The following is a 14547-nucleotide window of genomic DNA, read 5'->3' as shown; positions in this document are numbered from 1 at the left end:
TTGAAATACGTCTTCAACGATTTCAGCCACCAGTATTCGTCTGATAAATGGATACAGGCCTAGCCAGGGACGTCTCGAGGTCTTCTACAACAACACCTGGGGTACAGTCTGCGATGACGGCTTCAACAGTTCGGCGGCAATAGTTGTCTGTCGCATGCTGGGATTCTCCGGGTTTGTAACATGAGTTTTGAGTTTCTAACCGGCATCTGAATGATCTTTCTTTAGCTAACATAAAACCAAAGATTTAATGGTGATCAATTGTGGTAGGTTGCTTTTAGGCATGCGTTGTTTATGTTGTATGTCACACATGGTAAAGCAGAGTTAAAATGTTTAAACATAATGGCTCGTAGATTAGGTATTTTTCATTTTACTTTGTATGAATGGCCTATTGGGTAACAAATTGGTCCCGCCCTAAGGGAAACTTGTTTTCCTTATATTAGTGAAGTTAAAAAAATCTTTAACCGTAATGCTCAGATGTTTACGATTTATATATATAACATCAAATTGTGGCCAAGTGTCTTATAATATATTTACTTGGAGGTTAACATTTGCTTTGACTTCGGGTCACTTGTTTTCATTATATGTGTGTAGTGTAAATCCAAATAATATTCTTTTCTGAACCCGCAAGGCACGGAAGTTTAACACTTTTATTTAACATCGTATATGGATTCTCTATCTCGCCAGTTCAAATAATGTCCTTAGGGTAAAAATTAAATGTCCCTAGTGGGAACATTCTAAAAAAATCAATCTTATTCTCTTATACCTCAGCGCCAAGAGGTTTAAGGGTGTATTTTATAGTGGTTTTGTTTTAAAAAGTTTCTTCAAATAATGCACCTGGGTTCGATATTAGCCCTTTCTCGGGTCTCGGGTCAATTGCTGTATTCTTATAGTCGAAAAAATACACTCTTTTGAAATCGCACGGTCCAGAGGCTTGTTTATATAATGAGAATGCAATACTGCTACAGCAGCTGGAGTTTTAATTATTTATATTGTTATTGTACAACACCGTGATGGTTCATTAACAAAGCTTATTCTACTCATGTTACTGGGGTGAATATTGACCTGCCCTGGGAATACCTTTTTATACGTATATGTAAATAATAAAACCCCAAAAAATATCCTCATCTGAACATGTTTTGTCCATGGGTTGAGTATGTGTTATTAAACCACTTCTTTTCTTCTACCGAGTTTGTTCAAATCATGCCACACATGGCCACAAGAAGCTTAGTATTTGTTATGTTATCTGGCGGTACCCCCACCCCCCCACCAAGTGTGTTAAAAGCATGCATATAATGTCAGAAATGGCCCGACCTGTAGTCTACAATCAATTGCGAAAACATATGTGGAGCTATGGCCTCAGAAAGTATACGTATGCGAACTTGCTTTATATATATATATATGATGTATATTGTAATGGAAGTTTCACATTTTGCTTTGCTTCGTTTCTTTGTAATGAGTTCAACGGTTAAAAATGCATGTGCAATATCTAAACTTTGAAATGACACTTCATCTTTGAAAGTTAAGGAAATAACATAACCAACAATATTTCAAACTGAAGCATTTGCAAAAAAAGCTGCAACGTTTTCAATATAATATATAAGCTTATGCGTACTAAAATTAAATTTTTATCCAATTATATATGTTTGATTTTATTGTCTGGATATTAAATTATTTAAAAAAATATATTGAAGAAACACTGAATTTGGAAAAAAAATTGTATTGTTTGTAGCATTATGGAAGTAGAAAATAGAAACTATATTAACAATCTCTCAGTTATCTCTCAGGTTTATTAGTTGAATCGCTTGACAACACAGTTTTATGTTCTCCTCTTAATCGTCTATAAATCAGGCGTGTAGCGTCAAAAAACACCGTCACTATTTTGTTCAAAGGAGCTTTTAAACGTTATATTTTGAAAAAGGTCGTTGTTATCTTGGTACTTAGCTAAAGGTTTTCTATCATTTAAAAAAGCTTTCCATAAAAATTATAGTATATCATCTAAACGCTGAAAGTAGGCTTTATTAAAATTGCAACTTCATATACATACATAACTGTGTAAATTACAAAAAAATTATTTGTGTTGCAATTCCAAGAAAAACTAAATCCCTTTTAAATGTAACCGACTGACATATCCATAGCGGACAAATTTTCGAAGTTGGATACGCTTCGGTTTAGTCAAAGTTTCACACTTCTTGGTTAAGTCATTTCAACGCAGTTATTTAATAAATTTGTTAAGTGTCCAATTACTTTTTTCAGCTAATCGTAATTAGTTGATTGTTTTTTTTAAAATTAAAACGTTGGTGAAAGTCAAACAATTATTCCATCTTCCCGTCCGTCAGTCTGTAATTCCGTCAGTCCGTCATTTTGCCTGTCTGTCACAAACATTTCCATGGTTATATATCAGAAACTATATAAGATATCAACATGACACTTCATTGGTGTATACATATCAATGATGAGAAGTACCATGCCCATGAGCCCTAACGCTGTCTTAAGGTAGCGCCACTGTAATCATTTCCCGCGATGTCTTCGAAGATTAAAGAGCCTTTTTACCTGTTTACTTATGGATGTCTAATTTAAGCATGTAATGATGTAAAGTTGTCGTGGTCGAGTGGTTAAGGCGATAGACTTTAAATCTTTTGGGATCTTCCCGCGCAGGTTCGAAACCGCCCGACGCGTTTTATTTCTTTTCTAACGTAATTTGATTTAATATAGCATATAAGCTATGTTTATTGTTAAAAATGTTGCAATTGTTATGCATATTCTTCAATTTTTAAAATTAAAACAACGTTGTGGCTAAATTGGGTGATTTACTGCTGAAAATACGAATCATGCATGTTGCATTTTTATTTTTATTTCAAAAAGTAAACGGTCAATTAGTCTATTTCTTGGTATTTTTGCTGTATATAGTGTATCTATAAAAACTAAGTTCAAAATATTACTTAAATTATACTAATTTGAATTTTATGACACTTAGTTTTTCACCAACCCAATTTCTACTTGGCTGAAACCGCTTTTATTTCTTGGCGCTCTTCCATAGATAACACGTTATAAAAAATAAATGTCTGTAAAAGAATACTTATTTCATCTTGTTTAAATTTTAAACACCTTTACTGCATCTGTACACACCAACTGCGTGCCCATATTTGGAAATCTGGATGTATTATGGAACTTTCATATACCACAGGGCTGCAAATAAACTGGACAAAAGCCGAGCGTGGGGGTAGTTTGGAAAAAATCAGTATTTTGTTTTTAAAGCATGGAAAGCCTACCTTAACATTTGCATGTAGTTCAGTGAAATAATGCAGATAAAGAAAATAAAACATGAAACTATATTTGGAAAGGTGCCCATTACAATGGCGCTACCTTAAATAAGAAGTATTGTCCATTGTTTTTTATGATGTAATTTTTCATGGCTCTATCTCGAATAATATACAAGACTTCAACATGCAACTTCATGTGCGTATTGATATTGATAAGAAATGCCATGCACAAGAACCATAACCCTTCACTTTATTATATTAGAGTTATTGCCATTTGTAGTTTTTTTGTAACTGTATGGGGCTATATGTCAGATATGCTAGAAGAAGCTGTTTACTATTGAATTATTTTTCCATGGATACAATACTATGCTCATTCAAATGCAGTAATCGCTACTATAAGGCCAACTCTTTAATTACAACAATATATATCTACCAAGTTTGTTTTAATGATGCTATTTGGGCAAAATTGACCTCGTCCGGGAATAGACTGGCCCCATCCTGGAATAGACTGCTTCCTTCATATGTATACAATTAAAGTATTTTATGTTATACTATAGGATTTGCCTTTATCATGTTTGTTAAATAATGCCCTTGGGGTAAACAATTGCCTACCCTGGAATAACTTGTTTCTCTAATAAGAATATAATAACAACTTAAACGTTTATATTTCCATAAATTAAAATGTTATGAGCATAGGTATATTTAGGGGACCTAAATAAGTGAATTCTAATTATGTCCCTGTGATCCAAACTTGCCGAAACCACAAGGGTAACACAGAAAGGTACGAAATTAATAAATAAAGACTTCAACAATCTTCAAGCTTTAATTTACGTGGTAATATGTGTTTTGTAGAGGATTGACGAACGATAAAACACAACAACATCATAAGTCTTATAGAACAATACCACTTAATATTTTTCTTCTTGGTATTTTAATAGTTTTGTTTCCCTTTGGGGACATAACAAGTAAATTTTGTTTAAAGCGATTAGTTTTTTGCTGATAGTAGATTATTTATAAATATATGATTGCAATTATATGTTAGCTATCAATATAGTTTTTTGCGTTTTAAATTTATTAGTGTATAAAATGTAATATACTGATAAAAAAATATTACAAACAACTTTCAAATAACAACTGTAAGCAATGAACGGAATACCCCCAACACCAAAGTTTATTCCTATTTGTTTTTTAATTCCCCTTACTATATCGTCAAACATGTCAAATTGAAAGCAAGTGGAAAACGCGATTTCAATTGTTGTCTACAGGTTATTTCTCGTTAGATATTTTACAGGATCTCAAGCCCGCAAGACCTGCACCGGTAAATTTGAAACAAGGCTTGCTCAGATTTTCAACTACGTACAGGTTGGCTTATAACGTTATCATTGTTAAGTTATTATTTTTCAGTTAAGGCCTGCTTGATTGCAATCCTAATAGCAATAACAACTATCTTTGCAGGAACGGGTTCGCACCCGCAGCCTTGAATTCGACCACATATGGGCAGGGTACTGGCCCTATATGGCTGGATGACGTGAGGTGCAACGGTACCGAGTCGAGTTTGTCCTACTGCCGGACTACACACTGGGGCGAGCACAACTGTGGTCATGGCAAAGATGTCGGAGTAGATTGCAGTAAGTATCTACAGAACACTATTATAATATTTTATTTAACCAGCGTAAAACATATTAAGTAAGTTTGTATATATCATTAATGCAATTAATTATCATCTCAATATTTAACCCATGAACTTCATGTTGTATTAGCATATGCATAGACAGTATTTTGCTTTAGTGCATGGAGTTAAAATTGTGCCAAAAAAGTAAAATGAATATAAATTATTCAATAAAGTTGAAAAAAATATGATGACACTAAATATGTTTAAATATTTTATCGTAGTTTTACTATCTATGTTTTTATTAAGGGTTATAGAAGTACAGGTACATACAATAAATCTACCATATATTGTTGTTGTTGTTGTTGTTTTTTTTTTGGGGGGGGGAGAGCTCGCAGCCTAGAAACAAAATCAAAAGGAAATATATTCATCAAATAAAACAATCCTTATATAATTAAATAATGTAGCTAAAATTAAACTTATTTAACGTATTTTGTGTGTATTTGAGATAAGTTACTTCTTCTAGCATAAGGCCCACTTCTATTAAATATAGTAGGAATAATGTCCATACAACCAAATCTTAGATGGTTTAATTGGTAAATTGTTATCGAAATATATTTAAGGTTTATTCTTATATTATAACCGGCATTTGTACTTTCACAGTGAGTTTCTTTACTGCAAAATCGTGGCACAGAGCACTTTAGGATCTTCACTTTTGATTATACGATTTGAAGTGATTTTGTATTTAAAAAATGGCAAACCTTTCCTCTGAGTTTAAAGTTTTTTATGTTGCTTCGACATTACTACCATGGTTAAGATGTGCATTTTTATAAAATGACAATCATTTTCTCTAAATTAAAACAAATCTGTATTGATGCCTATTTTTCTAAAATGCTTGATACAGGTCAGTATTGATCTGTGACAAGTTCAGGGATGGTATTATCTCCATGTGAAAAGCGAGAAGTCGGCTACTTTTGTTGATAAGATAACAAAGCAGAATAAATCATATCATCATGTCAAATTGAAATATAGGATTTATTTCATGTGTGGCCCGCGCAATTTTGTAAAACCGTTAATATTTGATGTTGGGAACGAACGGTTATTGTTTGTCGCCCAACACATTGGAGACACAGTTATGTACTATTTAATCGTATTAACATAACATCTATTTTTGTTGTCAGAACAGAACAATGGTTTATTTCTCCAAGGTATACGTCGATACAATATGGGGAACATATAGTATACAAAGTCAAAAATACATGTTGTGTACTTTTGTTGACAGACTGCCCGCAAGGAACTTACAGCGAAAACTGTTCCAAGCAATGCAATTGCCTTGTAGGCCCATGCGACAGTGTTACGGGTGCATGTGGAAATAGTATCTGTAAAGACGGATGGAAAGGAGCAGCGTGTAATGAAAGTAAGTTGTCAAAGGATATTATTGAAACAAAAGCACAAATAGCTCATGTGTGCAATGACGATAGGTAGCATCCGCATGTAACAGCCTTGACATCTGACAACATATTTACCATTTAAATTTGTAAATGACGTTTATGACACATATATAATATACAGACACGTCGTTATTGATTTTGATTAATTATTTTATCACAGTTATTTCATTCAAATAAATGGTGTTAATTTCGATGACGTATTTGCACATTAAATAATGTTTCGTACAAAAACAAGTGTTCTTATTTAAAATACATTTTTTTTAAATAAAGATCGATTTTGAATTTACGTAAAACTGGTTATTGTTAGGCAATTTTTAGAAAACCGACAAACATGTCATGTAGGTTACCAAAAGTTTCAATTGTTTGTGTACAGACTGCCCCCTTGGAAGTTACAGCGTAAACTGTTCCAAAGAATGCCATTGCCGTGTTAACCCATGCGACAGTGTAACAGGTGCATGTGCAAATGGGTGTTGTAAAGACGGATGGAAAGGAATAGCGTGTAATGAAAGTAAGCTTTCAATTGATAATGAGGAAAAAACATATAACAAATATATCATATGCTGTCGAAACGCGATGGCTCGATGCCGCTTAACTTAAATTTCCGGTTTGATCGAAATCTCTTCAAAAAGCTAAATTTTTATTGCAACGTATTCGTATAAATTTTTATCATTTGACTCGACAACAAATCGCGAAAGTCGAATTATCACTTAGCTCGAACTATTGTATCAACCCTGTCATAAAGGTCACACCTTATTTTTGTTGGTTTGGCTTGAACGCCCTTAAAGTTGTATAGATCTGAACATAAATTTTGAGCGCTTGATAAGTACCACGCTATAATTATCTGTTGCAAACTTGTAATTGACTCAGTTATTAACGGATTTGAGTAAATTATGTTATTGACCTTTGTTTTCCTGCGTTTTCAGACTGCCCACTCGGAAATTACAGCGTTAACTGTTCCAAGCAATGCCATTGCCGTTTGGGCCCATGTGACGGTGTTACTGGTGCATGTGGAAATGGTGGCTGTAAAGACGGATGGACGGGAAAAGCGTGCAGTGAAAGTAGGTTCTCAATTGCTTAAAATTAAAAAACAACAACAAATATTTCATATATGTAAATAGCATAATGTAACGCTGGCATATAACTAATGCTTTAGAATACTGGCGACAGATTGGCCTTTTTGAGTCGTACATGTGCACAGATATGTATGAACACATATATTATGTACAGTGATTTCGGGATTGATTTGGATGAAGTATTTAAGCGGATAAATTGTTGTCTCATGCACAGTGCTTATTGTTGAAAGGTGATTGCGCAGTACAGACCATACACTGACCAAAACACGCCAGCTTAATTAATACAATGCCATTGAAAAAACGATTTTTAAATTACGCAAAACGTGACACTTTTAAAGTATTTATCATTGTAAAAAGACATACATAAAGCGCAAATTACAAAACTTAATGGAGCATTCATACATGCATAAGAATATGTGTTAAATAGTTACAACATTCCATCCATGCAAATTTGGGGGTTACCGCACCCGTATATTATGCCTCGACTATATAATCTGCTACCATATCGATGATAATTGGCGCAATAATCAATACGCATCTTGATGGGCGCAACTGCAACGTTGTTACGTCACTTAATGTAACTGATTAAATACAGTCATGTCCGGCAATCTTGGGCCCCTGATAATTTTGCGTACTTCACTGTTTGGCATGTTTGTACAATTGGTCGTATTTTCGTACATTTAATTAGGTAATTACTTTAATCGACCTATGATATGATTCAATTTCAGTATGAACGAGATTGTTCTTCAGCAATTATTTCTATTTGCAATCTAAATTTCCGAGAATGTTTCATGTTGTCATTAGTTTGTGAAATAATATTAAATATTTGATAATAATTGTATTATTTCCTGACACAGCTGAAATAAGTACATCGACTTGACCTTAGTTATAAACAGGAAATGTGTGCTTCAAAAGTTTAACCTTTTACCATAAAATCTCAGTGAATGTTTTAAAACCCGTCTTAAGCAAATATCGCACATGTTTATCTACGGGGAGTCTAATATACCAAACATATATAAAATGTTTAAACATATTTCTTTGAGTATGTTTGTCTAAGAATACTTCTGTTAATTAGATGATTGAGGGTTTATGATCAAACAACAGATTAGAGACCATCGTCAAAATATTCAAAGCATAGGTACTTTGAGATTAAAGAAGTCTGCCGTGATGCAAAAATGAACACTAAGGATACTTATAATATTTGATATTTCAGATATATAAGTTTATTTTAGTAAAAGTATGACATCCTTCAAGTAAATATTTAATAAAATTATTTCAGAAGTGCGTAAGGTTACGAGACGATGGAATTGTTTAAATATTTTGTTTATCAACTAAATACGCTTTCGGAAAGCGCTTGATTTAATGTTGCAGATATGTTTGTGTTTATAAACGTCTATCGGAATTATATATACTCAGTAAAGAATAACATTATTATGTGATTTCGATCCAATGTATATAAGCCTATTGAGTGAACACGAGTACCGGACAACATCATACATTGGTATCAGAGTCGACACTATCATTTTCATAAATAAGACTTCTTTAGCCTAATGTTCAATATTTACGTTTATGCCTCAAATGGCGTCATCAACGCGAGCCCTGCACAGATCCGTTACATCGCTGTTCGGGAGATTTAATGATCGCGATTACGATATAACTTAACAGTTCATTGATGTAATTATTTATGTATTAGCATTGTTTTTTCCGTCTCAATCACGTATTTACCCAAAATGCATCAAAATTTTATATCCATATTTTTTAATTGTTAAAATAAGATATAAGTTCATGTAAGTATTTTCAATTGCGTGTTATTCAATGTTTGAAATGCAAAACGTATTGTTGACTTTAGTTAATCTGACGTTAACCCATTATATTAACAAATAAACAGTCGCATCATTCTCGCAAAGAGCGTTGGCTTCAATACTTGATTACTGAATAAATAGTACTGGTGCAAAGAGCGTTGAAGTCATTGTCTCTAAATTAAAACAACATGTATTGCTGTTTGATTTGCTTAAATGCTTGATACAGGTGAATATTGATATGTGACACGTTCACATCTCCACGTGTATACATTTCCATGTGGTTATTACCAGGATAGAATAGGTGATGCAGCCGGAAACATCAAGAAGTTGTATGCGGTAACATTTGATTTACTAGGAAGGTCAAAAGTCAATCCACTCCCGTGTCACATCAGTGTAGTCTCGCTTGCAAATGATTTCTTGCGTTACTTTGCAGACAAGATAATCATGGTATGAACATGTTTACTGAATTCAAGCCGCTTTCAGAAAATGATATTGCAAAACTGGGTTATTCATCAAAACCTACAACATGTGAATTGGATGTCTTTCCAACAACTAAACTCAAAGCTCATTTTTACACAACTAGCACCTGTTGTGACGGAAATCGTCAATCGCTCACTGCTTACTGGTGTGTTTCCTTACGAGTGGAAGGGAGCTGTCATTAAACCTCTTTTATAGAAGAAAGGACTTCCACTTGAACTGCAAAATTATCGTCCTGTGTCAAATCTAACATTTCTTAAAAAATTCTTGAGAAGGCTGCAATACATCAGATAAACAACCATATTGAGTCAAATAATCTCCTGCCAACATATCAAAGTGCCTATCGAAAACATCATGGAGTAGAGACAGCCATGGTAAAAATGTACAATGACCTTTTGGAAACCATAGACAGAAACCTAATAACTATTGTAATAATGATAGACCTAAGTGCTGCGTTTGACACTATTGATATTCATATTCTTATTCAAATTCTCCAAAATGAGTTTGGAATCCAAAGTACCCCATTAAAATGGATTGAGTCATACCTGACTAACATAACACTGAAAGTTTTGATTGAACAATCTTCATCTGACACTGAGCTTTTGAGATTCGGCGTCCCCCAAGGTTCCTGTGCTGGACCAGTGATTTTCACTCTGTATATATCGGCCCTCAACAAGGTGGTTCAGAAGTATCCAGCTGATCTGTATGGCTATACAGACGACCACAAGATTGCCTTCAAGATTCAGGCAGGAAATCATGAAAATGAAGCATACAACAACTTGATAAGTGTCTCAATGATATTATAAACTGGATGACAAATTTCAAGCTGAAAACGAACCAATCAAAAACAGAAATCATTTTATACCGAACAAGGCAACAATTATCTAAAATGTCCATATCAAGAGTGAGTGTTGGAGGATGCATGGCTAAGTTAGTAGACCGTGTGAGAGATCTTGGTGTTACAATGACCAACACTCTTAACCTTGACCTTCACATCACGAAGAAGTGCCAAATTGCCCAAATGCAATTGCGTAATTAAAAGCTATACGCAGGAATTTGACACAGAAGTCAGCGGAGGTGTTAGTGCATGGTCTTGTACACTCCCATATTGACTTTTGCAATGGTTTATTCACCGATCTACCAGCTTACCAAATTCAAAAGCTTCAGCGGACTCAAAATCATGCCGCAAGAGTGGTCCTGAATGCGTCATTTTATCAACCAAGTGCTGAACTCTTGAAACAACTCCACTGGCTGCCAGTAAAAGCTAGAATCATGTACAAAGTCCTGGTTATGGTCTTTCGTGTTGTCCATGGTTATTCTCCTGGCTACTTGCAAGAAATGTTTGTCCCAGCAAGCAGTCGGTATAGACTTCGATCACAAAGTGACTGTAGTCTTGTTATTCACAGGAGGCGAACTAAGATGGCAGATAGATCTTTAGCTGTTGTTGGCCCGAAGTGGTGGAACAATCTACCAAGCCACTTAAAAATCATTGACAATGAGGGCTGTATTAGATCAAGTATTAAACTCATTCGTTCAATCTATTTCACGGATAACCAATGTGCAGTGTTTGTGAAGCGCAATAGAATATTTTAATAATACTTTTTGCGCTTTATAAGTGACATGTATTTGTATTTGTATTTGGACAACGTAAATTTGGCTGCATAGGCGCTGATAAGCCGATTCGATTATGAAGCTGAATATATTGAAAATAGCAACATGTCCTATTAAAAGACAGGCTTTTTTCAAGGTTGACCCGCGTACTTAAACTGTTTATTGTTATTGTTTGTCGCACAACACAAGCCTGATATATACACATACTATCAAACTATGAATACAGTACGCGTTATGAGTGTCAGACTTCACAATCGCAAGTTACAGCGTAAAGTGTGACCGACATCGCTGTTCGCGGGATCCATAGACCGCGATTACGATATGACTTGTAAGGTCACATATGTAGTTATATATGCATAAGCTTTTCAGTCAGAGGAACCTGAACCACTGTGTCCGGTGCTATCGTGTGTTTATGATTACGTTTTCAAATCGCTATGCATCTTAATAATATCCCTTCGTAACTGTTTATGTTTGAGAACGGAATGGGATATTTAACAATGCTTAATATTCAGCTATCATGTTGTGTCGGCCGAAGTTTAGAGTCAATTAATCTTCAAAGACATTGTCAGAGATAGAAACAAAGTATTACAATTAACACAGCAAATAATATAGAATATTAAGCTTCGCTGTGCTAGAAGTATATGATCCGAATTTAAGTATACGAAATTATAGCCTCCGAATAAGGAGTGGGCAAGTAGTGTGTTCCTTGCTCGAAAACCTTTTATTTTTGACGATGAGTTTATGATATTTTATTTTAAATGATAATTAACAAACAAGTATTACATAAGCATGAACATCATGTTATTCGTAGTTTGGAAATTAGAAATATGTATTGCACTACGCTTCTTCTCACTTTTGATACAAGACTTTCTTTTTCGCAGTTTTATTACAGAAATTAAAATAATCTTCATTCCTTATTCAAGGTGGATAAGGAAATAGCATATTTTTACTCAAATGATAACTAACAAAAAAGGTTACAACATAAAATAACATGATTGTATATATAGATTTGATATTGAAATAATTATTGATATAGCTGCTGAGTCGTATTTAAAAATAACCCGGTTCCTTTTTCCGCGGTTGAATAAGGACTACATACTTATATGTTCCGTAGTCTCTATGATCTTAATGATTCTTCCGAGCTCGTCATTTAACATATTGAATGAGCATTGCAGACTTATTAATAAGTTTTATACACTATAAAGAAGTGATATCAAGACCAGATCAATAGAGCATTCAAGTGCAGATGGTATCATATTTGTTCCACTGTTGGACTGGACGGGGGATGGGGCTCTAATAACTCAGTGTACAAATAATTGTAAGATAGTAATATGTTGCTATTTAATAATGCTGCTTCCAACATTAAAAGTTTAATAAAATGCTGTGTATAACGTATTTAAAAGTTTAATAAAACGCTGTGTATAACGTTTTTTGAATCATAATATTTATTTTTTGTATTAATATGGCCATTGGCCTCCAACACGTAACAGATACAAAAACTGTTACATTTGATTTTGTTAATAGATCATGTTAAAATTTGAACACGTTTAATATTTATTCTTCCATTAGTTTCATTTTCAAATTTATCACCAATATCCATGTCAATCGTGGTTTCCGAAATGTCTTTTAAAATATAAATTTGATGTATTTATTAACATGATTAATTGATATGACGTAACTGCACATGAAAGACGAACTTACAAAGATACGCTTGCTTAATTAATAAAATGTTATTGGAACAATGATTTACAAATTAATAAGAGTTAAGTTATTTAACTTCTGTGCTTATTAGCGCCTATACATAATGGTTTTTGAAATATAAATCAGACCAAAAGTATTAATGTTCATTTTGAAAACTTTTATGTTTTAATAATAAATTTAACTGAATTTAGTGGATAATAATAAAAAAACTCAAGCTATTATAATAAATACTGTTTTTAATGGAATTTTTCTTTGAATCTTAAAGGAAGATTATACGATTTTGTAAAATATTTATAAATTTATTTAAAATGTGTAAAACAACTTATTAAACATATGTTTCATTATAAATTAAAACCAAAGTTAAGAAGAACATGTGTCGAAAAATGCGAATTAAGCCAGATATTTTATTATGAAATCGAAAATGTCTGTACAGTCGAATTCGCCAGCATGTAAATCATGCATGTACCATGTGAATCTCAATTTAGTTTTACGGTACATTTTAAATTCCTGCAACGATATCTATTCGTACGACACACGAACACTAACTCTGATCCTAATAAAAAGACGAATGCTTCGTTTATTGTAGGAAAACAGCTGCGACATATCTTCGTCACAATTGGCTCGGGCGCTAATTTGTCTTGCTGCATTTATGAAATTCGTATTCAATGTATATTTTTTCTCGCCTATTTTGTGTTATTGTAACATATTTTATCAATATATTACAATTTAACACATATACAAAATGGTACAATCTTTCTTTAAAAATTATAATTCAATTGTATTTCAGCATTTTTTATCACGTGCTTTTACAGAGTGTGGCGGTGTCCTGACTGATCCGATTGGGGTCATCACGAGCCCCAACTTCCCGAACGATTACAACAACAATACGCGATGTACCTGGATCATAAAAGCACCAGAAGGCAGCCAGATCAATGTGCATATTTGACATTTTTATAATGGTGCAATCAATCACCAAATATAATTTTTTTTATATTAATTTGTGTATGAATAAAGAAACTGGATCATATTCACATAACATTTGGAATTTAAGAGCATTCTGATAGTATTCTTTATTATTACCGTGTTACATTTGAAATTAATAATATCAAATGTGTTATCAAAGCTTCAATATGTATTACAGGTTCACAAGTTTCACCCCCATTAATTAACCCTAAATTACTTGCCTCTTGTGTTTTCAGTTGAACTTTACAGACTTTGTAATGGAGTCCCACGAGCAGTGCAGACTTGACCACCTGGAGCTCTTCAACGGACCTAACGCCTTCTCTCTGTGGATTGGAAAGTACTGTGGGACAGAACCTCCTGTAGGATTTAAATCGCAATCAAACTCTGTCTGTATTTTCTTTTTCACAGACTCAGTCAGTAGTTCACGGGGTTTCAATCTGACGTATACATTCTCCGTTCAAGGTAGGAATCATTATAAGAATGCTACCGTTGAGTGTCATTAAAACAATTTTTCTACATGTTCTTATTACAATTCTGGACTTCATCACAGCTATGAAACCACACCACTTACCTTTAATTAATTGAAAGGTCATTTATGGT

The 14547-nt window shown here is 33.6% G+C and overlaps 1 protein-coding gene across 1 annotated transcript in view; it reads left to right on the top strand.

Annotated features, from left to right (window-relative positions):
• Positions 1-14547, top strand: part of LOC127872561 (deleted in malignant brain tumors 1 protein-like) — an 88962-nt gene that overhangs the window by 67655 nt on the left and 6760 nt on the right. Inside the window, exons 13-19 of the mRNA XM_052415887.1 lie at positions 27-171; positions 4716-4888; positions 6152-6286; positions 6694-6828; positions 7244-7378; positions 13797-13918; positions 14184-14409. Of these exons, the coding sequence (XP_052271847.1) occupies positions 27-171; positions 4716-4888; positions 6152-6286; positions 6694-6828; positions 7244-7378; positions 13797-13918; positions 14184-14409 (1071 nt within the window). The remainder of the gene's footprint in view (positions 1-26; positions 172-4715; positions 4889-6151; positions 6287-6693; positions 6829-7243; positions 7379-13796; positions 13919-14183; positions 14410-14547) is intronic.

This window comes from Dreissena polymorpha, chromosome 3, assembly GCF_020536995.1.
Source record: "Dreissena polymorpha isolate Duluth1 chromosome 3, UMN_Dpol_1.0, whole genome shotgun sequence".
Taxonomy (NCBI): domain Eukaryota; kingdom Metazoa; phylum Mollusca; class Bivalvia; order Myida; family Dreissenidae; genus Dreissena; species Dreissena polymorpha.
This window is presented reverse-complemented; position numbering and strand designations above follow the sequence as displayed.